The 27453-nt window shown below is 41.9% G+C and overlaps 1 protein-coding gene across 3 annotated transcripts in view; it reads right to left on the reverse strand.

Annotated features, from left to right (window-relative positions):
- LOC306876622 (uncharacterized protein) overlaps positions 1-27453 on the reverse strand; it is an 86843-nt gene that overhangs the window by 22493 nt on the left and 36897 nt on the right. For 2 of the 3 annotated variants that reach the window (XM_079427933.1, XM_079427934.1), the window contains 2 exons: positions 26358-26515; positions 18531-18690 (listed from right to left, as the gene is read on the reverse strand). In XM_079427933.1, coding sequence (XP_079284059.1) covers positions 18531-18690; positions 26358-26515 — 318 coding nt within the window. The remainder of the gene's footprint in view (positions 1-18530; positions 18691-26357; positions 26516-27453) is intronic. The other variant, XM_079427935.1, reaches the window with a different exon arrangement.

Consider the following 27453-nt stretch of genomic DNA (forward strand, 5'->3'; position numbering starts at 1 on the left):
GATAGTGAATTGGTGGGTTTTTGTTAAATGTGAGCCTAAATCATCACAATTAAAAGAACCAAAGACTTAAACTACTTCAGTCTGTGTGCATTGAATTTATTTAATACACGAGTTTCACAATTTGAGTTGAATTCATGAAAAACGTTTCCACAACATTCTAATTTATTGAGATACACCTATGCTTCACAGAATTACTGAATTTCACAGGAAAGATTTATTTATTTTTTATAAATAAAAGAACTGCATTTCTTTAGTCAATTATTAAAGTATTACATGTTACACAGGCTGGTTTATTAATTTTTAAGTATTTTGGGGATTTTAAGAACAAGTGGAAAATGTGCTGAATGTTTCATTTCATCCAAGTGAAATTAACAAGCAGTTAGACTTAATTTACATTCGTTTTAAACGCGGAGCAATGCGCGAGTGGACACCGGTTGTGCGCGTGCGTCAGGCCTCGTCCATATTGCCAGATGCGCTCATGAGAGACTTGCTGATCAGAACTGGGCGCGAGACCGTGAGTATAAAAGCGCATTACGAGACAGGCTGCGTGTAAACGGCTCGTCCGTGAGACGCGCAGCGTGGGGCATATATATACATGTTTTCTTTAGTTTTAATTTGCCTAACTTTCGATCTGACCCTTTTTAAACGGTGGGTGTTTACACAGTTGGCTAGAGCAGTGCTGATCGGGGAGAAGGTGCGCTCACTCTGTTGGTTAGTAAGACTGTCACTGAAGGCTGGATCAGAATAATATCGCGTCCACAACTTTGCAAATTGCAACGTCTCAAATAGTGATTGCGATTCGATTAATCGCACAGCTCTACCAGGTAGTTCTCTCTTCAAAATGTTAGCAGGCAGAGGGGGACATCACAGGGTTATCCGTTGTGCCAGTGGAATGGCAATCTGCTTGCCGCACGAGGCAGCATCATGTGTGCTTGCAGACGCGCCTGCATATTAATCGGCCTAATTTGCACCACAATCGGCCGATGCCGATTAATAAAAAATGCCAAAAATCTGCCAATTAATCATTCGGTCGACCTCTAAAATAAAATACAAATAATTAAAAAAAATTTTTTTTTTTCAATCTCCTGCCTCAGTCACACTGATGGGCCATTATGGGGCCATTAGGGGAGGGCCCTTTATCTCTCAGGTGAAAATCACTTAATATTCAAGGCCATTACAACTCCCTCGCATATTGGCTTTCAATCACAAAACATGTCTTTAAAAATTTAAATCAATATATTGTTTTCTGTGAATGAGTAAGCAGAATGATTTTCACATAATTGTGAAGTAAATATTCTAGCCTACAAGACTGATTACACAAAAGTCTTATTCAGGACTAATTAGTGTGGCTTTTATGGCCTTATTTCAGCTACATTTGCCCCCAAAACTTACTAACCACAAATAATATTTTTTTTCTAAAAAATGCAAACATGTACATCCATCTTGGTCACATATTATTGTAGCACAGTTTGTGCTGAAAACAAAAATACATGTTGGTCAATAGTATAAGTAGCTGAAAAAAAGCACAAATATCAGGTCATGTCAAAACATCTCAAGGGCCCCAAAATCACCTCAAACCCCAGAGGGTTAATCTTTTCATTTTACATTATTGACACACTATTTTCCTTTTTTGATATTGTGCAGTTGCTTTGACACAATTTACATTGTTAAAAGCGCTATATAAATAAAGGTCACTTGACTTGACTTGAGATAGTGCTATAAAGATAAGAATCTAAATAGTGCTTTTGTGGTTGTTCGATGCACATCATCTGATGTATTGGAACATCCCGGTATGTTGGTCACCATAGTGACAGGGTAACCCAAGGAAGTCAAGTGCGCAAGCGCAGCCTGCGAGCGCCATTTTGTTGAGCTTTGGAAAACAAAGAGCATAGCATGAGCTAAGCTAACTGAAGCTAATAAGTAGCATTGAAGCCTAGCCAAAGCTGGTAGCATTGAAGGCTAGCGATTAGCACCTATCGTTTTGTAGCCTGTGGGTTTGAATGCAGTGTGTTGTGCAGTGTGTTTTGGACGGTTTTATCGCTGAACTTTAACTCACACTAAGATTGTTCACGTCATTTCCTTATCTCTTTTGCATTTATTCATACTATACCTCTCCTCCCATTTGAAAGGACTTTAACAAATGCAAAATTAAATAAACCATTGCTAGGCAGCTAATTTTCATAGGAATAAGGCATTTATTTAAGATTGGTCTTTGATAGGAAGGTAATTAATTTAATTATAATTGCGCTCATGATTTTAAGGATATCAGCGGGTGAATTGCTATGAAATATTTAAAACTGATAATTTAATTTCATAACTAATCCCAGATGTGAAATTAAACTAATTTCATTAAAATAACTTCAGTTCCTGATTCCATATAGACTGATTGAGATAATTATGTGTGCTCTGATAATTTAACAATAACATTAAGATCTTAATTATTAACTATCAATGTGTTTGATTGTCAGGCCCGGGAATTTTTTTTTACATTTCCTTTATAATTGAGATGGTAAGGATTAATTTGTTCTGATGGTTCTAACGACACAAGGAGGAATTATTAATCTGTTAGGTTTAGGGATGTGGAATTTGTAATTTAATTTCCTAATTAATTACGAATTTGAAAATTCTAATTCAATTTAATAATTAATTACAGTTCCTGTTTCCATACTGGTTCCAGTCGTAATTGCGCTTATAATTTTAATGACAAACATCATTAAGATCTTAATCCTTAACTGACAATAATACTCTGCAACTAGGAAAACCATTATAAAATTATAATAAAATGATATCCCTCTGAAAAATTTTATCTGACTCGATCCAATAAATTTTAATGTTGACATCATTAAAATTTAATTAGGAATCACGATTTATAATTTGAAATTCTAAATTCAATTCGCAATTAAGTTGGTTCCATCTGGCTTATTTTCAATCCTTTAGTCACTTAATTAACACTGAAGTTAATTTAAGTCTCCCTTTTGCTTGGGTCTAATAGTAAATAGGGCTCCCCCTAGTGCTTGGTTGGTGAAGTGACATTGTTCCCAGTGTGGGTTACAGCACGTGGAGCCACCCGTTCCGACGTACACCTGGTGCAGGCTGGAGGGGAAAACCGAATATCTCTGTTCTAGTGTTGCACAGTGAAGGTCCGCAGCAGGCCCAGCAATTGGGTATCGGATGAGGAGTCAACAGGCTGACTGGGCAAAGGTGCGGAAATACCACCTCGACTAGCTATTGACTGAAGTACGTCGGACTCCGGGTCCACGCCGACAGGATAGCTCCCGAGATCTAGCCCCGCCCCTCTTCAGGCCAGCATTCGGTGACGTGCCTCACCCGTGTCTCAGCCCGGTTGTGCCAAAAGCCACAGCTGTTTGAGAGGCTCACTGCAACTACGGTGGGGACTGAGTGTTCGGCAGGACCCTTACAGGAGCTCACCTGGTGCGCTCAGGTGGTGCGGATATACTGCTCAGGTGGTGCGGCCTTGCTGCTGTACTCCACTGGACCAATTTAATTCCTCACCCTGCCTTGGGCATAAGAACTTTCAAGATTCAAGATTCAAGAGTTTTTATTTGTCACATACACAATTATACAGGGTATAACCAGCAGTGAAATGTAGGTCAGGTCCGCTCCAAGGACAGTGCAATTATATAGAATACAAATATTAAGAAGGAGAAAAGTACAAAACATAAAATAAAAGAATAAAATAAAATAAAAGATAAGATAAAAAATATAAATATAAATGTGCAGGTCAGTATGTTGTTGACTTAAATAGTAATAAGAGGAATGTGCAAAAATAATGTGCAAAAAGTTGTACAGGGTATTTGAATAGCAGCAATATGAGGTAGAGAAAAATTATGAATAGCTTATTGATATATGATATTTACATGGAGAAAAATTATGAATAACTTATTGATATGGTGATATTACATGGAGTCAAGTGATGTTATGACACAGAGTTAGAGTTTAGGAGCCTGATGGCCTGGGGGAAGAAGCTCCTCCTAAGTCTCTCAGTTTTTGCCATCAGGCTACGGAAGCGCTTACCAGATGGAAGCAAAGTGAATAGTCGGTTAGCAGGGTGATTTGAGTCCTTGAAGATTTTAACAGCTCTATTTTTGCAGCGTTTGAGGTAGATCTCTACCGGTTAATAAATCTCAGCATTTTACCAGCCCTTTTTCTGTTATTTTGTTTCATTACCTGTGTCCTGTCCTGTTACTGTCCTTCTGTTGCACTGTGGAGCTCTGTCACTACAACAAATTCCTTGTATGTGTAAACATACTTGGCCAATAAAGCTCATTCTGATTCTGATTCTGATTCTGATTCTGATAGATGTCCTGCAGAGAGGGGAGAGCAGACCCTGAGATGCGCTCAGCTAGGCGCACCACTCTCTGTAGTGCTTTGTAGTCCTGATTGGAGCTGTTTCCATACCACACTGAGATGCACTGGGTCAATACACTTTCTATGGTCCCTGAATAGAAAGTTTTCAGGATTGCTGGTGAGACCCTGAATTTCCTCAGCTGACGCAGATGGTACAGTCCTGGCTTTCTTAACCTGTGTTTGGATGCGTGTAGTCCAAGTCAGGTTCTCGGAGATGTTTACACCGAGGTACTTGAAGCTACTCACCCTCTCCCCAGGGGTCCCACTGATCATAAGAGGAGTGTAGGGCTGCTGCTGTCTCTTCCTAAAGTCCATGTTCAGCTCTTTAGTTTTGCTCACATTCAGAGAGAGACAGTTGTCCTGGCACCATGATGTGAGTCTCTCTACCTCATCCAAGTATGCGGTCTCATCGTTGTTGGAGATGAGGCCCAGAACCACAGTATCATCAGCGAATTTGACAATAGATGTGGAGCTGTGAGAGGACACGCAGTCATGCGTGTAGAGAGAGTAGAGCAGGGGACTCAGGACACAGCCCTGTGGGGCTCCTATGTTCAGAGTGATGGAGTTTGAGGTGAACTGGCCAACTTTCACCACTTGAGGTCTGCCGGTGAGGAAGTCTTGAATCCAGTCACAGAGTGAGGAGTTTAGGTCTGTGAGTTTAGATGCCAGCTTGATGGGGACTATTGTGTTGAAAGCTGAGCTATAGTCAATGAATAGCAGCCTTACATAATTCCCATTGTTGCTGTCCATGTGTGTGAGGGAAGAGTGGAGAATGTGAGAAATGGCATCGTCTGTGGATCTGTTTGGGCGATAGGCAAACTGAAGAGGGTCCAAAGTATTCGGGATGGAGGAGCAGATGTGGCTCTTTACAAGTCTCTCAAAAACCTTCATGACTATAGATGTGAGGGCAACTGGGCGATAGTCATTCAGGCAAGAGGGTTTATTGTTCTTTGGCACAGGGATAATAATGGATTTTTTGAATGAAGTGGGAACCACGGAGGTAGCAAGGGACTCATAAAAGATGGAAGTGAACAAACCAGCGAGCTGATCGGCGCAGGACCTCAGAACACGGCCGGTTATCAGGTCCGGCTGCTTTCCTGACGTTCACTCTCTTTAGCGCCCTCCGAACCTCATCCTCCGACACGGTGATTACAGGATCGTCGCTGCTCTGCCTGTTGCTTCCTGACGCGCTGGTCGGCAGAAACGCGCCGCCGCCGTTGCCATCGAAGCGGCCGTAGAAGATGTTTAACTCGTCGGCCAGCAACGGATCTGCTCTCACCTCCGCGGAGGATTTGTTTCCGAAGTCACAGATGGTCCTCAGTCCCTGCCACATCCGTCGAGAGTCATTGAGCTGGAAATGAGACTCAATTCTCTCTCTGTATCTGTGTTTAGCGGCTCTTACTGCGCGTCGGAGAGCATAGCACGATGCTTTGTACTCGCTCGTATTCCCAGACAGAAGAGCCTCATTGTGAGCGGCAGTGCGTGTGTTAACCGCGGCACGGATTGTTCTGTCCACCCACGGTTTCTGATTGGAGAATGTCCTTATCGTTATTGTTTCTGTAGCTTGCTCGGTTAGCGTGTTTACAAAACATCTGTGAACTCGCTGACGTCAGAAGAACTCGCCCGGAACATGTCCCAGGCGATGTCATCAAGCGCCGCCTGCAGCATAGTCTCTGAGTGGGAGGACCAGCGCGTCACTACTCTCTGCACCGGAGGTTCCTGAACGAGCCTTTGTTTGTATCCCGGTGTTAGAAAAATGGCGGCATGGACCGATTTGCCAAAAGCCGGTAGTGAGCGGGCTTTGTAGGCATCCTTAAACCGAGTGTAGCAATGATCCAGTGTGTTTGGTCCTCTAGTTGGACAGGATACATGTTGGTGAAAGTTCGGCATGACCTGCCTGAGGTTGGCTTTGTTAAAGTCCCCCGCGATGATAAAGGCAGCGTCAGGATGTTTGTTAATGTAGCCGCTGAGCACATCGTGAAGTTTAGACAAAGCCAAGCCGGTGTCCGCCTGTGGTGGAATGTACACAGCAGTAACAATGATCGATGAGAACTCCCGGGGCAGATAAAATGGGCGGCAAATAACGGAAAGATGTTCCAGATGAGGCGAGCAGGAACGTGACAGAATGGAGATATTCCTGGGATCACACCATTTCTTGTTGATCATGAAACACACTCCTCCACCCCTGGATTTACCGGCCTTTGCTGTTCTGTCCGTCCGAAAGACAGAGAAGTTATCACTCTGCATTACAGCAGTGTCCGGGACCGAGGACGAAAGCCACGTTTCTGACAAACAAAGAATGTTACAGTCCCTTATGTCCCGTTGGAAACTAATCCTGGCTCTAAGATCGTCCATCTTATTCTCCAAGGATTGGACATTAGCGAGGAGAATGCTTGGAAGAGGAGGACTGTGAGCCCTTTTCCTGAGTCTGACTCGAATTCCAGCGCGCTTCCCGCGGTGTTTCTTGATCCGTCGCCTCGGGGGGTTATTGTTCGTCTCCGCGTTCCGAAGAATCTCCAGAGGCCACGCAGGATTCATGGATAAAGTGTCCTGAAACAGGTTGGTGTAGCGGTTTCCAATGTCCAAAAGTGTTTCTATGTTGTAGGTGATCAGTGCCGACGTGAAATGTGTAAAAAGAGAAAGTAAAAGTAAGTAAAAAAGAAAGTTAAAGCAAAATCTCAGCGGAGCGACCCGAACGGCGTCCGAACACAGAGGCGCCATCTTGGTTTTCTTAACCTTAACCTTCTAATTAGCCAAACTCCAAAAGAAAATTAGGTTTTTCTCAATACTTAGGCCAGTGTTTTTTACCTTACTAAAATTAGCAAAGCCAAACCCCTTGGTGCATCGACTCAACAGCGCTGTCACCCTTGTTACTAATCCTGACATTGGGAGTAAATCCTCACTCCTCTTCTTCTCTTTTCTCAGTGCCACTATCTTCTAATTTGACTACTGCTACTGTTTGCTGGGATTTTACCTGAGGGAAAGCATAAGCAGAGAACTTTAGCAATTGAACAGGTATTTGTGAAACTTGAGAACGACGTTTCAAAATTGTTTTCCATTTACCTTCCTCTTTTGTACCTTCTACCCCGCCAGGCTAAAGCAGGTCAACGAAAAGGTAAGCGTCGGCGAGATTTCCAGCATGCACGAGGGACACTCTAACTAGCGTTGTGGTGTCAATCTTGCCATTAAGGGACCAGCACGGTCATTGCTATTGTTTCCTTCACCCGGAGAAAATTAATAGCAATCACAGGCTTATTGATTGCTTATTGATATACAAATATTCTCATTTACAATCCTCTGGTTAGAAGTACCCTTCTAACATCAGACTTAACCAAAAAAAAAAAATCTAATATCAGAAAGAGAGATTTTGTTCTTGTCCCTCTCCCTCACTTTGGCGTTAGCCTAACCTTCGCCCTTGAAAAAAAGAAAAGGAAAAAAGAAGGGCTCTCCTTTACAGGAAAAGGTGAAGCATCCAATTATTACCCTGTTCCTTGCTCTGTGGTGTTTCTCCTTTCTTTATCGGTTCTCTAGCTGTGCTACCTGTGTGTGCGCGTGTGTGTGTGTGTGCTCAATTTCTCCCCATAGAGGACCACAGTCACAGAGAACCACACTCACCTGCTTTAATACACACTCAACACTAGTACACATTCTACAATGCATATCTACACCCCTTGTTTGTTTGATTTGTTTTTCTCTTCAAGGTCTGTGTCAGTTGCGGTTCGAGACCTCCCTCACCCCGTCAGAACATGTCTCGCACGACAGAACATGTCGGTCACTGGGAGGATCTGGAAACATGGCTAAGTGTTGCGACAGACAGCCTGTATCCTAAAGCCGCTGAAGCACTGAAACACCAGTGACAGGACCAGCTGAATGAAAACATAAGTCTCATGGCACAAGACCCAAGTCAAAGCTACACGCACAAAGAATTAGCCAAGATCACTGGCTCCTTAAGCCACACACTCATCACGACCCTCAAGTTGAGCGACAAGCACGCTGCACAGTGCCAGCAGGAGTTGGCACACGCCCAACGACGCATCGAGCAGCTGGAACTGGAAGCCCAGGAACGACGGGAAAGACCCGATGAGGTGGGACAAGGCTCTGAGGAGGAGATCAAAAGGCTAAAAGAAACCCTAGTAGCTACTAGCCAAGAAATGCAACAAGTCAAGGCAGACTACGCTGATCGGTCCGAAAAGCTACAGTACGCGGAACAGCTGCTGAAGAAAGCAAAGGCCGACTTCAGGGATAAGAACGGCAGAATCAAAGCCCTTGAAGCCCACCTGGATGAGTAAAGGTGAGCTTCCCAGATTCCCCTCCAGAAGTTTGAGATCTGCTAGTGAGCGACGCCTTGTGGTACCATCACAGAGAGGCTCAAAGTCACTCTCCAGAACATTCTCGTTCCCCATTCCTGGCTGGTGGAATAATCTTCCCACCCCTATCCGGAACGCCGGATCCCTGGCAACCTTCAAGCAACAACTGAAAACTCATCTCTTTCGGCAGTACTTGACTTCATCCTAAACTCAAAAAACAAAAACAAAAAAAAAAACACTTTCTCTCTATCTTTCTCTCCACCAACTAGCTTGTACTTATTTGAACAATGACTGAGACTTGGTGTTACGAGCACTTCCTCTGTCTGACTGCCTCTTCAAGATGAATCGCTTTTTGTATTCCCCAATTGTAAGTCGCTTTGGATAAAAGCGTCTGCCAAATGACTAAATGTAAATGTAAATGTAAAGAAACGAGGTCAGCTATGTCAAAGAAGAAGCTGATAGTTTCCATGGGGAACTCAAGCACGCCTACGAACTGCGCCGTGAGCCATCGAGGACACGACACGCACCGACCTCACCCCTGCCGAGCAGGACCGGGTCACCTGTTCCTGGACTGACACGTGAGAAAAAGGTGGAAGGGGTGGTGTTGAAACATTCACCAACTCCCCCTGGAGAACTTTACCTCACGTTACCTCAGCCAAAAGAATCTGCTGCAGCCAGCCACAGATCATTGCATGGCTTGGACCTAAAAGACCTCGGCAAGCTCGCCAGGAACATTGGCAAATTCACCCCGAGCGGGCCAAATAGCCAAAATGTCCAAGCTTATCTCCAAGATATCGATTTCCATCTGGAAATGCAACCTAATGTTACGGACAAAGATAGACTATTTACTCCGAATGACATCCAGTCCCTGAAGTTCGCAGCTTCCTGGACCGGCAGCCTGCTCACACAAAGACTGATTACCAACTGCTCCGAGAAGCCCTCATTAAAGAGTTCTCTGACCCGGAGTCTGAACAAGGCCTAGTGGCTGTCCTGGAGACCAAGACAAGGACGTCACGAACCTCCTCAAGCCTACTACAGCCGACTCAGACGAGCATACTTCGGAACACGCAACGAACCCGACATGGAGGATGAACTAAACTTCAAAACTCTCTTCCTAAGGAACCTTCACCCCGGCGTAAGCAAACAAAAGATGGCCTCAGAAAAGAGCGCCAAAACCCCAGCAGTTCTAGACTTCAACACTCAAAGTCAAGGGCTGGCTCTAGAGGGCGCCCAACGCCAAGACAATGACAAGCTGCCACCCAGAGAGTGGAATGCACCCTCGTCCAACAAAGAACGAGACTCCCACGCTGGTACCAGATCTAAACAGAGGTATGAACGCTGGGATGGACCGCATGGACGTCAACGCTTACCTGGACGGCATTGGGAAAAGACATGGGACCAGTCAAGCTTGGCTGGTTCCACGATATCTCCCATTGACTCTCATGAGAGTCAATGGGAGATATCGTGGAACCAACCAAGCTCATTTGGAAACTCAAGAGAAAAAAACTCATGGGAATCCAACGGAAACGCCAAGGGAAAATGACAATCTCACCCTGGAGCGACTAGCCCAAGGAATCGACAAAAGAATTCACAAAGATTCCAAGCTGATCGAGCTCAAACTGAATCCACGCAAGAACAAAAGACACCACCGTGTTTTGACTCACAAGAACTGATGAAAATGATGAAGGAATTTTTCCAACGGAAAGAGGAAGATCGGAAATGGGAAAAGAAAGAGAAACCAGATTCAGCCTGACTAGCGGCCGGACGAGAAGGCAGCGACCAGCTGACCCAACCAGCCACGGAGAACAGCAGTCCTTCACCTCACTCTCAGAGAACTGCAATCGCAATAACTTCAGATGGACACGAAACCCCACCTGAAAACCCAGCAAGAGAGTTGCAACACACCCAATTCTCCAGATCACAGCAGCGTCCAACAAATACCTGCTGACGAAACCCCTCAAGTTCCTGAAAGTGCTGTCTTGGTCGTCTGCCACTCCTCCGAAAAACACCACATTAGTCCTGATATCCTAGTGGTTTCCTCCCAAACTCCAGACCCTCAACTTCTAGGCGATCTCATTGAGAAGGGTATAGCCAAAAAGTTCTACCTCTCCATCATCATTGAACGACACTGAGTCGAAGCCCTTCTTGATACGGGAGCCGACCTCACTCTAATGTCCACCGAGCTCCTCGAAAAAGTCCAAAAAAGAACAAAGAGGACTAACAGAACGCTCAAACTCCAAAGGTGTGAACTGAACCTCCAAGCATATTGCCATACGGGCCTCCAACTGAAACGTGTGGCCCCAATCCACCTAACGGTGGGATCAATGGATCTCGTCCATCCAGTATACGTCTCACCACTCAAGACGTATCCACTTCTCATTGGGAAAGATCTGCTTAATCGCTTCGAACCCCTAATAGACTTCAAGAACCTAAAGATGTGGACACAAGTCTGCGAGCCTCTGCCCTGCCAGTCATTAGACTCCAACGAGTCACAGTGTCAAGTCACAGACACCGCCCTTACTTCACTGATTGCTGATGCAGTATCAAAGCCAGGATATGGACCTAGCACAAACAGCAAGGACCAGGACCCTCTCCTCTGCTCACTGCAGGAGCCTGAATCAAATGCAGGCCCCCTTCCAATCATGACTGCAAAAGATGTCCAAGGCACATCAGTGTCCGACGCGGCACTAGCCCTGTGGGCAGAGAACTCAGCCATCAGCCTGAAGCTATTCCGAACACTGAAGCAAAGACATCACAGTCTACCACATGTCGCTAAGTACAGCCGTTTCCCTCTCAGTCCCTGATCAACAACCATGGCCACCTCCAAGATCATCTGCACTGTGGACATATGATGGAACAACAGACATCGGAGTCACTACTTCCTCGTCGTCCCAGACCTGCCTCATGACATCTACATTGGAGCGGATATCATGGTCCGGCTCAATGCTTGCATTGATACCGTGAACAACAACATATGGGCTCCTCTGTCACACCAACTGACAACTTCAATCAACCTCAAGAATCTCCAATCCAGTCAAACCATGCCAGACGCATGCGCTATGATCACGGAGCAAGAAGCCACAATACCTGCCTACAGCAAGAGTGTCAGCGTCCGCCTCAACCTGGCCAAACTCTCAACAGTAAGCTAGGCTTCTTCCAACCTTCCAGGACTTGCCTGAAACTAGGATTGACCCTGGAACCCACACCTCTCGTTGAAGTGTCATCTCGTGCCGTGTATGTGTTGTTCAACAACTGTACGGCCCAAGACATCCACGTTCCCAAAGCCAATCACCTGGGATGGCTCATCAGCCAGGCATTCCACGACTTTGAACTGATGGTACCTGTCATAGTCAAATACCTAAAATAACTTAACTGCAGAAGAACCCTATGCCGGGTTCAACGCACAAGTTCAACAGATCCTGAGTGAGGTGGATGCCCTCCACGACAAAGTGGATCGCCAAGGACTCAGGTTCTGCACAAGTACAAGGATTCCTTCGCAAAGGATTGTGTGCATCCCGACAAACCCAAATGTGTCACCCACATTTGTGCGACAGTACAAGATTCCAATAACGTCATATGAGCCAGTGCAAGAAATTGTTGACTCCATGCTGGAAAAGGGGGTCATCCGGCCCTGTAACAGCACATACTCTGCCCGATATGGCTAGTCCTAAAACCCAACAGCAAATGGCGGGTTTCGCCATCGACTATCGCAAGTTGAATCAGCAAGTACCATTGTGGCCTATGACCAATTGGACCAAGAAATTCCCAAAATCAAAAGCTCGACGATCCTGTCCACCCTGGATGTCGCCTCCGGGTTCTGGACGATCCCTGTCCACCCCGATGACCAACACAAGTTGGCATTTACTTTCGGCAATCGACAGTACACCTTCGACTATGCCAACTCACTAGCTGAATTCAACATCTTTCTGAACAAAGCATGCCCTGACGGCAGAGCCAGAGGCAACCTTGTCTACATAGACGTTTTGATGAAAAGCTCAAGTGTGGAAGACCACCTCAAAGAAATTGATCACGTCCTAAACCAGCTGACAACAGCAGGAGCCAAAATCGCCCTTCACAAAGCACAGTGGTGCAAAACCAAGGTAAACTATGTCGGACTGCTTGTCGGAAGAAACGGCATCGAGCCACAGTCTAACCGCATCCAAGCAATCCAAAGCATAAAAGTGCCGACTAACATCTCTGAGCTGTGAAGCTTTCTGTGATTGTGCAATTACTCGCGACAATTCATTGAAAACTACGCTGACATTGCATGACCACTAACCTCCCTCCTGAAAAAGGATGAACCCTTCATTTGGACGGAAGCCCAGGACACAGCGATGAGCTAGCACAAACAGTGCCTGTGCTCTGCTCCGTGTCTGGCCTACCCAGACCCAGGAAAAGAATTCTATTTGGACGCTGGATTCTCCAATCATTGCCTCAGCGCAGGCCTATACCAGCTCCATGACAAAGACAAGCGAGTGGTCGGTAATGCCAGCAAAACGCTGCTTCCCCAGAATGAAAGTACTCAGACTGCGAAAAAGCTTTGCTTTGCACTGTGTGGGCTATCCAGCGTTTCTCTAATTACATCGGTGCACAGAAAGTCATCATCGAGACTTGTCACCAGTCTGTCACCTTCCTCAACAGTCAACGCATCAGAGATGGCGTGGTGACCAACGCACGCATAGCTACCTGGATAATGACACTCCAAGGATGGGACGTTGAGGCAAGATACGCCCAAAACTACAAATCCTCACTGGGAAACGGGCTAGCAGCCTGCCAAAACTGTTCAACGGACACGCTGCACACACCAGCAGAACCTAAAGAACCACCACAACCTCAACTGACGAATCACAGGTACTTCGAGGAGAATGTGTGTGAAGGAATGCCCACAGCATATGTCGATGGCTGCTCCTACAACCACAAGGGCAATTTACAAGCGGGAGTGGTCTGGCTCAACAACGACCCTTGTCCACCCCGACAATTCAACTTAGGCCCTCGCTCATCGCAATATGCTGAAATAGCAGTCATCCTCATCACATTTCAAATGGCTGCATCAAAGAACAACATCAAAGAACTCTTCATCTGTACCGATTCAAACAAAGCCCATCTCAGCATCACCTGCCATTTAACTGGATGGAAACAGAATTGATTCAAGACAGCTAACAACAAGCCTGTCAAGCACCAGGAACTCTTCCAAGCAAGCGATGCCATTGTCACTGAACATGACATTATTATTTATTGGAAAAAGGTTAGAGGTCATTCACGTCAACCAGGACAAGACAAAGACTTCAATGACCAAACCGATGCCCTCGCCAAAGCAGGCGCATCCTGGACATTTCAAGCCCTCCCACCCAAACCTTCAGTAGCAGCCATTACCCGCCACCAACACGCCACTGGCGTACAGGCCCCTGCTTCTTCCCATGTTGCCCTATCACCTCAGTTTGCTACTGACAATCTCCTCACCCTCCAAACTGCAGATCCAACACTGCGAACTATGGCAGCTCACATTTCCGATCCCTTATCTCATCCTATTTCCACCTCCGACCTAAGGTTCCTCCGAGCTCCGCACGCTCAACTCAATCAAGCACATGCTGCATCTAAGAGACGGTGTTCTCACATATGTCCCTGAGCCCCTCACTGCGCCAAAGCTCGTAGTACCTCACGGCCAAAGGGGGATGATGCTGACACACGCACACAATGCACCATGCGTGGGACACCACGGTGCCAAGGTCACCTATGAAACACTCAAGCAAGTAGCATACTGGCCTGGCATGCAGCAAGACGTAGCGCAATACGTAAAAGGATGCCTGGTGTGTTGCCAGTTCCAACCGGCAAACCCAAACCACCGAGCCCCACTGCAAAGGAAAGGAATGATTTTCCCATGGTCGGACCGGACAGTGGTCAGCATGTTGAAGTAGTATGTGTCCACTAATCAAAAGGATTGGGATATTAAACTTCCGCTGGTACTGATGGCCGCTCTAGCCACCCCTCGCCAGTCTACCGGAGTACCCCCGTTCACATTGACGACAGGGAGAAGCATGACGCTATCGCTACATCTGCTGCACCAACCTGGTGACCTGAACCTCGTCATCGCCTATACCACTCACCAGTACCTGGAAGAGCATCAGCACCTGAGAACGACTTTCGCCTTCGCGCAACAGCAACTACAACGAAGCGCGGAAGGTCGTAATGCCTACTACGACCAAAAGGCCTCTCACCATGAGCTCAATGTCGGAGACAAAGTGTGGTACTACAGCTTTGCCAAACCAAAGCAGAACACTCCCCATTGCCTGTCAAAGAAGTTCCTACCTCACTGGACAGGACCCCACGAGATCGTAGACAAGCTCTCACCTGTCGCCTACCGAATCAAGATCAAACAGGGGCGCAGCGAGCCAGTCCTTCTATGGGTCCATCGAAACCAGATAAAGAGGCACCAGAGCTCCAGCCTACCGGAAATGGGGAAGATCAAACCCACTGACACAGACTGACAATCATACGCTCTACACCACACTATCATAACCTCTGTTGTTCAGGAAACATATAGTGTCCTTGCTTAAACACAACACTTACACTCTCTCCTCAGCTGCACTACTACGACCAACCTCTAGTAGAGAGGAGTTACTCCACACGTGACACTCGTTCGCTGCCTCATCTCATTCGGTGTCCTTGTGTCTCTTTGTGTCTCTCTTTGTTTTTCATTGTGTCTCTTTTGTGTTTTTCCTTTTTCCTTTCTCACTATAATTTATTTTCCCCTCTAGTCCCCTCATCAGGGAACTCCCTTTACAAATCCTTTAAATCCAGGTCCCAAAATTAAGATTAACTCCCTTCAATAAAGTCATGAGAACCGTTGTCAACCGATCCAGGCGACTGGGCCTTTCTCCTCAGTTTGCCCATTATCGACGCTAATAACATTTACCGGCTCAAAGACGTGTGAATGTGGGATTTTGGCAAGGGAACACCTATGTCAAAATCCACACTCCTGAAGTCGTTGCGTATCACGATAACAACGAGCAGTTGTATCTGGCCCCAAACCTAAAAATGTCTACGCTCACGAAGGACATTCACTTCCTTTGCTGAAGTAAACCCTTCGTCCGCGATAATACTGAGGGCATCTGCGGCCTAGAATCCATTAGACCCGACACTAGCTGCCCCGCCGAAGCGACACCACGTTCTCAAATTGATGTAACGCAAGCCGAAATTAACGCCCGCTGGCTCGCCAATTATTCGGTCTTGGTCTGCCACTGACACAGCGCTTTGCATCTCTACTATTGTAGGATATGTAGTGACTTTGACACTGGCCTTCCTCCTACACAAGCGAGTGAATGCCGTTCAAGAGTCTTTCAACAAATGCACATCAGGCGTCCCGCGCATTTTTCGACGTGATAAAACTGTCCAAGAACCTGAACCGGAGAACTCAACCAACCTGATTGAGATCACGCCTATAATGCCTCGTCGAACCCCTGACAACTAAACCAATCAAAATGACCCTATTACCAATAAACCTAAAGAACGTAATCCTACGTCTTCTCAAGTTTCTAACCTGTTCCTTCCCAAATTACTCTGCACCAGGATTCAATCAGTGATGGAGATATTGTTTGTGTCTTGTGTGTGCCTGTTCTCCCTGCTTCTTGTTCCAGTGCTCGCCGACGTTCACAATGGGAACCTCACCGAGCAAAGGGGGAATGTGTAGAACCTTGTCGAACCAAGAACACACACACAACTATTAACAGGACAGCACATTCCTGAGGAACTCCCCTCTTTTCATTATCTGTGGCCGTATAATTAATAAATTACAAGCCCCGCACTCAACATCCTGCTCTGCTCTCTTTAACGTCTCACGAGACCCCTAAAATAAGGATAGATTTTTGGATAAAATCTGTAATGTATTTAGGAAAAGGACTTCATGGTTGTTCTTATCACTTAAGCATAACTCAACCAGAAACAAGACAAAGACCGCGGTCTCTGGACACGACCTCCTAACTGCTTAAACATGTAATTCAATGATTTTACAGACACACACCCAAAGTGACATTTCCATGACCTCCCGTTACTCTCCAGCAGAGAGAAACGCGCCTTTTCTTCTTATTGGCAGAGCAAAGAAAATCAGACCTTTATAAGTGTTCCAAAAGGACAAATAATAATTGTTGCTGCTACCAAAAGCAATATGCTATCTATATATATATATATATCTATATATCTATATATATATATATCTATATATATATATATATATATCTATCTATATCTATATCTATATCTATATATATCTATATATATATATATATATATATATATATATATATATATATATATATATATATATATATATATATATATATATATACACACATACATACACAATATATAGACAATATATATTAAGGTTGTATGTTTATTTTATGTCTTTCATATGCTTCGTGTGATTATTTAGAAAGTAGGATGTTAATCGATGCATTAACCCATGTAGTATATAAAATTAAGGTATATACTTTGTGTATGCCAAACATCTGTTGTTTGATTTTGAATGAAAGGTAGTTGCATCAACGATAATTTGGGGTGGATGATAGTTGACTTTTCTCATCACAATGTATGATTAAAACACTTATAGGAATCTGCTAGGATATGTTCTTCATTTGATGAAATAACTGATGAAAACTGAGCCGTGCGGGGCAGGGCTCTGCCCTACAGAAATACTTGTGATTGGATCAAACAGCAAAAGGGGCGGACTGAAATCAGCCTGATAAAAACAGACACCCAGCTTTGGCTAGTGCTGCTTGCTCGTGCACTGACCTGCTTGAAACTTCGGCGCCTCATCTGATCACGCTGTTAAGCGCTCTCAGCCATATACCATCTGGTGAGCAACCACTTCAAAGTTGCGAACAAAGAAACTTTCATCTGAAGCCGTAAGAACTGAAACAAACTTGCTAAGCGCATCATGTCACAGAGAAGGCAACGGCCAATTGCAAGAGGGCATCCCCAGTGACATCACGCAACGACGACTTCAGCAGCCAATCCGCACCCGGGGTTCCCTCAACCAGGAAAGGAACGAAACAACTCAGAGCAAGTAATCAAACAATTCTCCATAGTTCTGCTGGAAACTGGTTGAAGTAATTTTAAGAGTAAAGATAGACAAGTTCTCTGCATGAAACTTCCTCAGGGAAAGTTTCAGCACCTAGCAAAAGAGTGCTAGTTTTAAGCTTTCTTCAAGTTCATTGCCTGCAATGTGTGTGTTTGTGTGTACGTATTCTGTTTTGTGTTATTTAGCTTAGTAGTATTGTAGAGTAGCAAATAAACTTTGATTTATAAAGAAATCTTTTGTCTGGTGCTATGTGATTGAAACTATTTGCCAAAGATCGCATTACCTATGCTCAAAATTACCTAATGAATTCTGTATTACCGTGGCCATGGGAATAAACTGAATTGTTAAGAGGTACTGATTTTAATGCTTGCTGGACAAGTCGTTAATGAGGTATCGTTAATAAGGTACAAGTTGGACATTTTGGTTAATATCAATTAATCATATCAATATCGAATCCATACTCGATTTCTAAAAACTAAAATTAAAATAATAGTTCTAAAATTATTACACTGTAGACCAGAGGTTTTAGGAGCTACAGCCATTTAAATTTGGATATGATATTTTTGACTTTCATGATGGTTGAGGGGTTGATTTTGTATGAAAAGAATTTTAAAGTCTGAAAAGAAAAAAAAAAACCCAGACACACACACAAAGGGCTGGAAAATGTTTAAATGACTGTATGTTAAATAATTTTACTGAATTAATTCCAGAGGCAATAAAAGAAATATGGAGAATATAGTTATATAGAATATAGCTATTGTTAAAGGTATTTTTCTTACTTCCTCTTGGCTCCTCTTTACTAGTGTATTCACACTGCCAAGCAGATGGTTGACTGTTGTGGTTGGAATTGATTTGGGGAAGTACTTTAACACAGTACTGATTACCAGGCTGAAGATTCTGCAGGACATACTGTTTACTTGATGTAGAGATCTGGTTGGCCTATATGATTAACAAGACAACAGTAAAAGACTTTAGATATTCAGCTGATGTGATGTTACAAATATAGATTTTAACAATCAAGGAATGAGTAAGCATTCAGTAATCAACAGTAATTAAATTAAATAAATAAAACAGAGTATTAAATAATATTAAATTATTAAATTGCTTAATTATTTAGTAATATCTTAAAATCCAGATTAATATTTGTTCTTTACAAAGTGATCTCAACTAGCCTAAAGCAAATAATAAATGGTTAAATCTCATGAAAACTGAAAAACACTAAAATAATTTGTAAATAAATAAATGCTAGAATAACACATTGATTAAGAGGTGTGGTGACCAATGCTGACCATACAATTTATGCAGTCTTTACATACGGTATCTGTTCACATCTCAAAATATTACATTGCTGTATATTGCTGCTCATAATAAATTAACTAGTGGCTTAACAATGTGAACCTGGGTGATGTACCCTTAGGTTTATTTAAATAATGACCTAAATAACTATGTGAGTCTGAGCCAATAGCTCAAACTTACCTTGGTAGAAACCTAGGTCTGTCTTATTAACAAACAGGAATCACACTGCAGACTGATAGATGAAGTAGCCCCCAGCAACCACCTGACTCAGGCTCGGGTGGCCTGAACGAATAGTTTAAATTTGTCGTAATTTGTCATTTTTGTTTGAGTTGTAATTTTTTTTTAAATTCATTATATATTTTTATATTATTATTATTATTATTATCTTTAACGTTCATCAACGTTACTGCAATGGAAATACTTACCTTTAACTTATTAATAGCTAACAAAATATTGAATGAATCACTGTACACCCTGTAGTTGTGGTGTCATATGCGCTCAGGACTAATTCTGCCTCAAAAGCAGCTGCTCATTTATTTCGATAATTTAAAATATTTATATTGCATTTTAAGAACAATAATGTTTGCATTGTATGAACACATCTTTGCTAAATGCATGGGTCGTTCCAGAATGGTCTTGAGCAAGACACAAGATACAGTGACTATATTTAAATGCAGTTGTCTGCTTTTATATTAATTGTGTCCAAATTAAAATTGCTACATAGAAATGCTATGCATGCTGCTGCTGAGAAATCTCGATGACTAAATGCCTATGCAAGCTGCTACTACTGCACAGAGACTGACTGCTGAGAGGTCCCTTAATTAGGCATATAAGTAGCTAGGCAAATGCCTGCTTTATTCTAACACTGTCTCTATGCCAGACGCGAGCGGCACAACATGATAGTCAATAGACCCGTTACGATTAGTAAAGCTGCAGTATGCAGTGCGATACGGCCAACGCAACAAAACTTCTGCTACTGCTGCTATTGATAATATTCACTAACATTTCAATACGGAGTTGAAATACATGCTGTTGCTGTCAATGATATTCACAATGTTGTAGTAGGAATTTACTGTGCGAGCTAGGAATGGCTCGATACCATAATTTTGGCTTCGGTACGATACCAGAATGTAGTACCTCGGTATCGATACTAAATCGATACCATAGGTGACAAATAACCAGCCTCAAAAGATAAGTGATTTAAAAAAAAAATATTATTAATAATAATAATAATAAAAACAGATTCATATGTTAATACCTTTGTATCAAACTGTAACAAAAAACCTAAAGGGAACATAGGTTACATTTTGATGTTGGAGAAAAATAAATAAATAGGCTAACTGAAGTAATAAGATGAAAATATATTCAAATGTTATTATTTCTCTCTCTCAGATTGTTTTCAGATTTCAGACTCAACCAAAGAAAAAGCATTAAATATAAATCTCACTCTCTCACTTGCTTCATATTAGCGGTCGGCAGCGCGTCAGAAACATTCCCTTCATATCATTGATACTAAAATTAATATAGCAAAACTCTTGCTCAATTCATATCCAATTAAAATTTGATTGTATGAAATACAAGTGCATGTATTACGTGACCAAAACTTAATTGGTTCTAGCGTGTCTCACATGCACATTTGCGCTTACTGTATTACATCTGAATGTACGTTGATCAGATGTAAATAAAAGGTCAAATCAAATCTGAATTTATGAATGATGCACTCACCTGTCGATCTCTTAATTGTTTGAAAAGATCAGGATGAGCAAGCGACAAATGCTTAAAAAGATTTGATGTGTTCCTGTGGCAACATGATTTAGGCCTATAGCAAAGCTTGCATACAGGTGCAGTAAGGTCAGTTCCTTCACCTTTGTCATCTGTTTTTTTATCCAAAGTAATGCCATATTTCACTTCTACTGTTCTCTTTATTTATTTATTAATTTTGGGTGTGCTGAGTTTCATCTGTTTAATCCATCGCGTTGTTCTGTTGTCACATTTACCAGTTGCGCAACAATTTGGGAAGCACTGCCACCTACAGGTGCATTTTGCAACAGCAGCGTATGAAATACCGAATTGAGCAAAATTATGATATCGTACTGTTTGAAATATAATATATACCGGTATTTTTCCAGTATCGGTATACCGCGCATCCCTAGTGCGAGCCGTACTGTACTGTTAATCAGAATTTGAGAAGCATAATCTACTGCTGCTGCGCAGAGTTGATTAACCCTCCATGAGTTATCACTAAAATTTCATGCAACTAAAGCGCTTTCTGCTGGCGCTGCTATATTAGCAACAATATGACTTGCTATGCATGCTGCTGCTAATATTATTTCTAACCTTAACCTAAATCTGAATTTGCTATGCATGCTATAAAATTTGCTAACATTGCAATCTGCAATCTATTATTTCACTTTAAAGAGTTACTTACCCCATGTGTTATCACTGAAATTTCAAGCAACTAAAGTACTTTCTGCTGCCGCTGCTATATTAGCACCAAGATTGACTTCCTGCTGCTAATATTATTTCTAACATTGCATATGAATTTGCTATGCATGCTGCTGCTATTAAATTCGCTACGTGCAATCTGAATAACTATGTATACTGCTGCTACAGCTGCACAAGGTACTTAGAATTGCTATTTGCCCCTTTTAAATAATGAAACACGAATGATGACTATTCGCTTGAGTTCACATACCATCCATTTGTTTCACTGAAACTTCAGCAATTGTAGGTCGCTTTGTGAGAAAGCCTCTGCAAAATGAATACATGTAAATGTAAACTATGGTCTACCTACTGCTGCCGCAACTAAATGCTTCATTTGATTTGCTATGCATACTGCTATCAACTTTTCGCTAATAACGCGATCTGAAATTCTATGGATACTTCTGCTACACTCCATGAAAGTACTAGAATTGCTGTAGCCCGTCCATGCATATTCACTGAAATTTCATGCAACTAAAAGTACTTGCCCCTTCTATATTAGCAAATAATAATTGGTTGCTATGCAGACTGCCGCTAATATTATTTCTAACATTGCTATGCCATTCTGCTGCTATTAAATTGGCTACAAATTGCGATCTGAATAGCTATGCATACTGCTGCTACAGCTGCATGAAGTATTAAGAATTAATATAATCATCTTTATTAAAAAATTAAACGCAAACAAATAATGCCTATTTCGCTTTAAAGAGTTCACAAAATCTCTGTACACCCTGTTAAATAAATAAAGTAATAAAAGCCTATTTCAAATTTAAAGAGTTAAATGAAATGGTTGCATGAAATTTCAGTGACAATACATGGGGTAACCATGTATTGTCACTGAAATTTCATGCAACCAGACTTTATGCTGCTGCTGCTATAAACAATGGTTAACCATTTCGTTTTGGTAAACTAGTTGAACCAGTTCACCAAATCAGACTGAACTGTCTGAAACGGTAATACATTCTAAATAGAATACCAACTGGCGTTTTAGAGCACACTAGTTGCAATTTTGGGAACATGCCATGATAGCTTACAAGAACCTATTTTGTGATATCATACTAAAATTTGAAAAATAACTTCAGGACTTGGGACTTTGAGACCACTGTGGACATCTATATTTTCTGATGAAATAAAATATACTTTTTATTAAACAATGATATTTTATTTTATTTACAATATTTCACTTACACTACACTTGAACAATAAGTTTTATCAGTAACACTTTATAATAACTGCATACTGTAAATCATTAGTTAAGCATTAGTAACTAGTCAATTCATCCTTTATAAATCATTGTTCCAACATTAATAGGCATTAGCAAGCAGTTTATAAATACAGCTATAAATGTTTTGTTCTTGAGCATATAAGTCGTAAGTAAAAAGTAAAGTCGTGACGTATTGTCAAGTATGGTGACCCATACTCGAAATTGGTGCTCTGCGTTTAACCCATCCAAGTGCACACACACAGCAGTGAGTAGTGAACAAATCCACACACACACACACACACACACCGTGAACACACACCCGGAGCAGTGGGCAGCCATGCTGCAGCGCCCGGGGAGCAATTGGGGGTTCGGTGCCTTGCTCAAGGGCACCTCAGTCGTGGTATTGAGGGTGGAGAGAGCGCTGGACATTCCCTCCCCCCACCTACAATTCCTGCCGGCCGGGGGCTCGAACTCGCAACCTTTCGATTACGAGTCCGACTCTCTAACCATTAGGCCACGACTAATATCTACAATGTTTAATAATTGTATTTTCATATTTTATTAATGATCAATTTATCATTTCTAAATTATTATGTTATTTACAAACCAGTTATTTAGGAGTTGTCAGTGGTTCATAAGATAATTTAGAAAGTGTAAGTAAATGATTAATAAACTATTTAAATGTACATTTATAAATATTTTATGTAGACACGATAATAGTTGCTCAGTGTGTTAATAAATGCTTTATTAACACGTATTCCTGCTGTAATTCATGATTAAGTCAGGTAGTTACAAAACATTTAGTAGTTGCCAGCCATCAATTTTTTGTGAGCTCATCTAAAGTGAGAACTACACTCACCTAAAGGATTATTAGGAACACCATACTAATACTGTGTTTGACCCCCTTTCGCCTTCAGAACTGCCTTAATTCTACGTGGCATTGATTCAACAAGGTGCTGAAAGCATTCTTTAGAAATGTTGGCCCATTGATAGGATAGCATCTTGCAGTTGATGGAGATTCTGACTCTACCATCTGAATGTCTCAACAGAAATCGAGACTCATCAGACCAGGCAACATTTTTCCAGTCTTCAACCTTCCAATTTTGGTGAGCTCGTGCAAATTGTAGCCTCTTTTTCCTATTTGTAGTGGAGATGAGTGGTACCCGGTGGGGTCTTCTGCTGTTGTAGCCCATCCGCCTCAAGCTTGTGCGTGTTGTGGCTTCACAAATGCTTTGCTGCATACCTCGGTTGTAACGAGTGGTTATTTCAGTCAAAGTTGCTCTTCTATCAGCTTGAATCAGTCGGCCCATTCTCCTCTGACCTCTAGCATCAACAAGGCATTTTCGCCCACAGGACTGCCGCATACTGGATGTTTTTCCCTTTTCACACCATTCTTTGTAAACCCTAGAAATGGTTGTGCGTGAAAATCCCAGTAACTGAGCAGATTGTGAAATACTCAGACCGGCCCGTCTGGCACCAACAACCATGCCACGCTCAAAATTGCTTAAATCACCTTTCTTTCCCATTCTGACATTCAGTTTGGAGTTCAGGAGATTGTCTTGACCAGGACCACACCCCTAAATGCATTGAAGCAACTGCCATGTGATTAGTTGATTAGATAATTTCATTAATGAGAAATTGAACAGGTGTTCCTAATAATCCTTTAGGTGAGTGTATATATACCTTGTAAAGCATTTACAAAGATGTAAAGGCTCAGTTATCTTCCAAACAGAAAAGTTAAACAAACAACACAGAGGCATACAGAACACAGAAATATTTATTTTCAAAATGAAAAAAAATTAAACTGTACAACTGTACATTTGATTAAAAAAAATAACTATTTCCATAGAAATAAAATTCAAGTGTACAGTTTAATTTTTTTGCATCTTGAAATAAATATTTCTGAGCTCTGTATCCCTCTGTGTTGTGTTTAATTTTTTCTGTTAGGAAGATAACTGAGCCTTTAAATCTCCTTTGTAATAGATATGCTTATAAATCAAGAACAAGGCATTTATAGCTTTATTTATAAACTGCTTACTAACGACTATTAATGTTGGGACAATGCTTTATAAAGGATGAACTGACTATTTATAAATGCTTACCTAATGATTCATAGCGTGCAGTTATTATAAAGTGTAACCCTTTTATCTTAATTCTTAACAGTTGGACTTGGGAAAGGATAATTCTACTCTGGACGCGAGTAGCACGATGCAACAAAAGCGGTGCGACGTGAGGTTCTATTGTCTTTTGTCGCGTCACATGATCGCAGTGCTTGCATCCAGTGTAACGTTAGATGCGGCGTTACAGTAGATTAAACCATAACATGGAAATTTGATCACTTGAATCGTGTCATCGCGACATAACACACACTTACAGTGTGTGTGTTTGAAAAACATAATCCTCCTCTGCTTTTTTCTGGGGTGCATTTTACCCCAGACTGCCAAAGAGCAAAGAAGTGAATGAATGAAACCGTGAGAGCAACGGGAGATTTGAAGCTCATGGCAGACGCGCCCAAGAGATGACTCGCCTTGTGATTGGCTGAATGTTAGTTCACTCAGATCTAAGTAACAAATCAGAGAACGTGGGTGGACATATTGGCGGTGGGTCAAAGTGCGGGGGACAGCTCCTGTTTCTAACGGTGCAGGGGACGTCTACAGGTTACTCAAATCAAAACTCACTTGTCTGACAGTCACTGTGACTCAAAATGAGCCAATATAATGACATACGATCTATAATGACAGCTGGTTTTTGCAAACACTTTCAGTGCTCCAGTTACTGTAACACTACACTGAACTGAGGATTGAAGACCTATAAGAGAGTAATATGCATATATGTGACCCTGGACCACAAAACCAGTCATAAGTGGCATGGGTATATTTGTAGCAATAGTCAATACATTGTATGGGTCAAAATGATCGAGTTTTCTTTTATGCCAAAAATCATTAGAATATTAAGTAAAGATCGTGTTCCATGAAGATATTTTGTAAATTTCCTACTGTAAATATATCAAAACTTAATTTTTGATTACATTTACATTACATAACATTTACATTTAGTTATTTAGCAGACACTTATCCAAAGCGACTTACAAATGAGGATAATGGAAGCAATCAAAATTAACAAAAGAGCAATGATATGCAAGTGCTATAACAAGTCTCAGTTAGCTTACAGTACATGTAGCAAGTTTTTTTTTTATATTGATTAGTAATATGCTAAGAACTTCACTTGGAAAACCTTAAAGGCGATTTTCACAATATTTAGATTTTTTGCACCCTCAAATTACAGATTTTCAAATAGTTGTATCTTAGCCAAATATTGATAAATAATCATTTTTAATTCAATTTAAAAAAAAAAGACTGGTTTTGTGGTCCAGGGTCACATAGAAAATAATGGTCCTAAAATATGCCTCAAATTTTTACATAAAATAATCAGATTTTGTGGAGAAACTTGACTTGGACATGTTTTCATGAGATTCACCAATTCACTACACCTTACAGCATTAAACAAGAGGAGAGTTTTCATGATGAGTTTCAGTGAAAAAACAACTGAAATTAGCAAAGTCTGTGATAACACATCTTATTCTGTTTGGGCAGATACAAAAGACTCCTTTCACAGGGATACTTACCTCATTCTGTCCAGCTTTCTTCCAATTTATATTGAAGGACACAGAATTATAAAACGGATGCAGTTGATCTACTTTCCTTGATTCACTGGGTAGAGAGATGCTGATATTCAGACAGTGTCCACAGCCAGACAGAAATATAATGGGTGGACCTATAATTGCTAAAAAAAAAAAAAAAAAAAAAAAAAAAAAAATACATACATAGAATATACAATGCGTTTTACCATTTTAAAGGGTATATATATATATATATATTCCCTCATTAAATGTACACACAGCACCCCATATTGACAGAAAAACACAGAATTGTTGACATTTTTGCAGATTTATTAAAAAGAAAAACTGAAATATCACATGGTCCTGAGGCCCCGTCCACGCAAAGACGCATTTCGCTGTATACGCATACATTTTTTACCGTATAGGCGTTTCGTCCACACGAATCCGGCGTTTTCGAAGAGTGAAACCGATCATTTTTGAAACCGGGTCCCAGGGTGGATAAATTTGAAAACGCCGTTTTCCTCCGATTAAATTCTGGCAGTGTCAGAAGATTTCAGAAACTTTCCTGCAGTGTGACATCTCCTACGACGACCGTCAAACCAAGAACCAATAGGAGCACTGAACTTGATGACGCAATTAGCGCGACAACTTCAAACTTCAACTTCGTTTATTTGTAAAAACAATATATGTACAAAGTAAAGTTTACTTAAAGTTTATTTATTAAGGGGCAGGATGTTTAAACTCGAATAACAAAATTACCTCAAGTTCGCTCTGTAGAACTGGAAGTCCATAAAGTCCTCTTTTGCCCAGCCATGACTTGCTCCACACACGTCGTCTTTTTCGTTTTTTTTTTTTTTTAACATCAAGGCATGTAATTAATAAAACTAACGCTACACGTTGCTGTTGTTTGCTAGCTACCATTATAGCGAGAGAACGCGGGTCACGTATTGATGACGTAAAACTCCGGACAAGTCTTCTTGAGTACGTCCGTTTTTGTCGCGTCTTGACTGTCGTACAGTCTGACATTAAGACAACTGAGATCCTACAGTCTGACATGGGGATCATGTTCGTACAGTGTGACAAGCAACAATTGCAAAAGACT

Source organism: Barbus barbus (genome assembly GCF_936440315.1).
Source record: "Barbus barbus genome assembly, chromosome: 11".
In the NCBI taxonomy this organism is placed as follows: domain Eukaryota; kingdom Metazoa; phylum Chordata; class Actinopteri; order Cypriniformes; family Cyprinidae; genus Barbus; species Barbus barbus.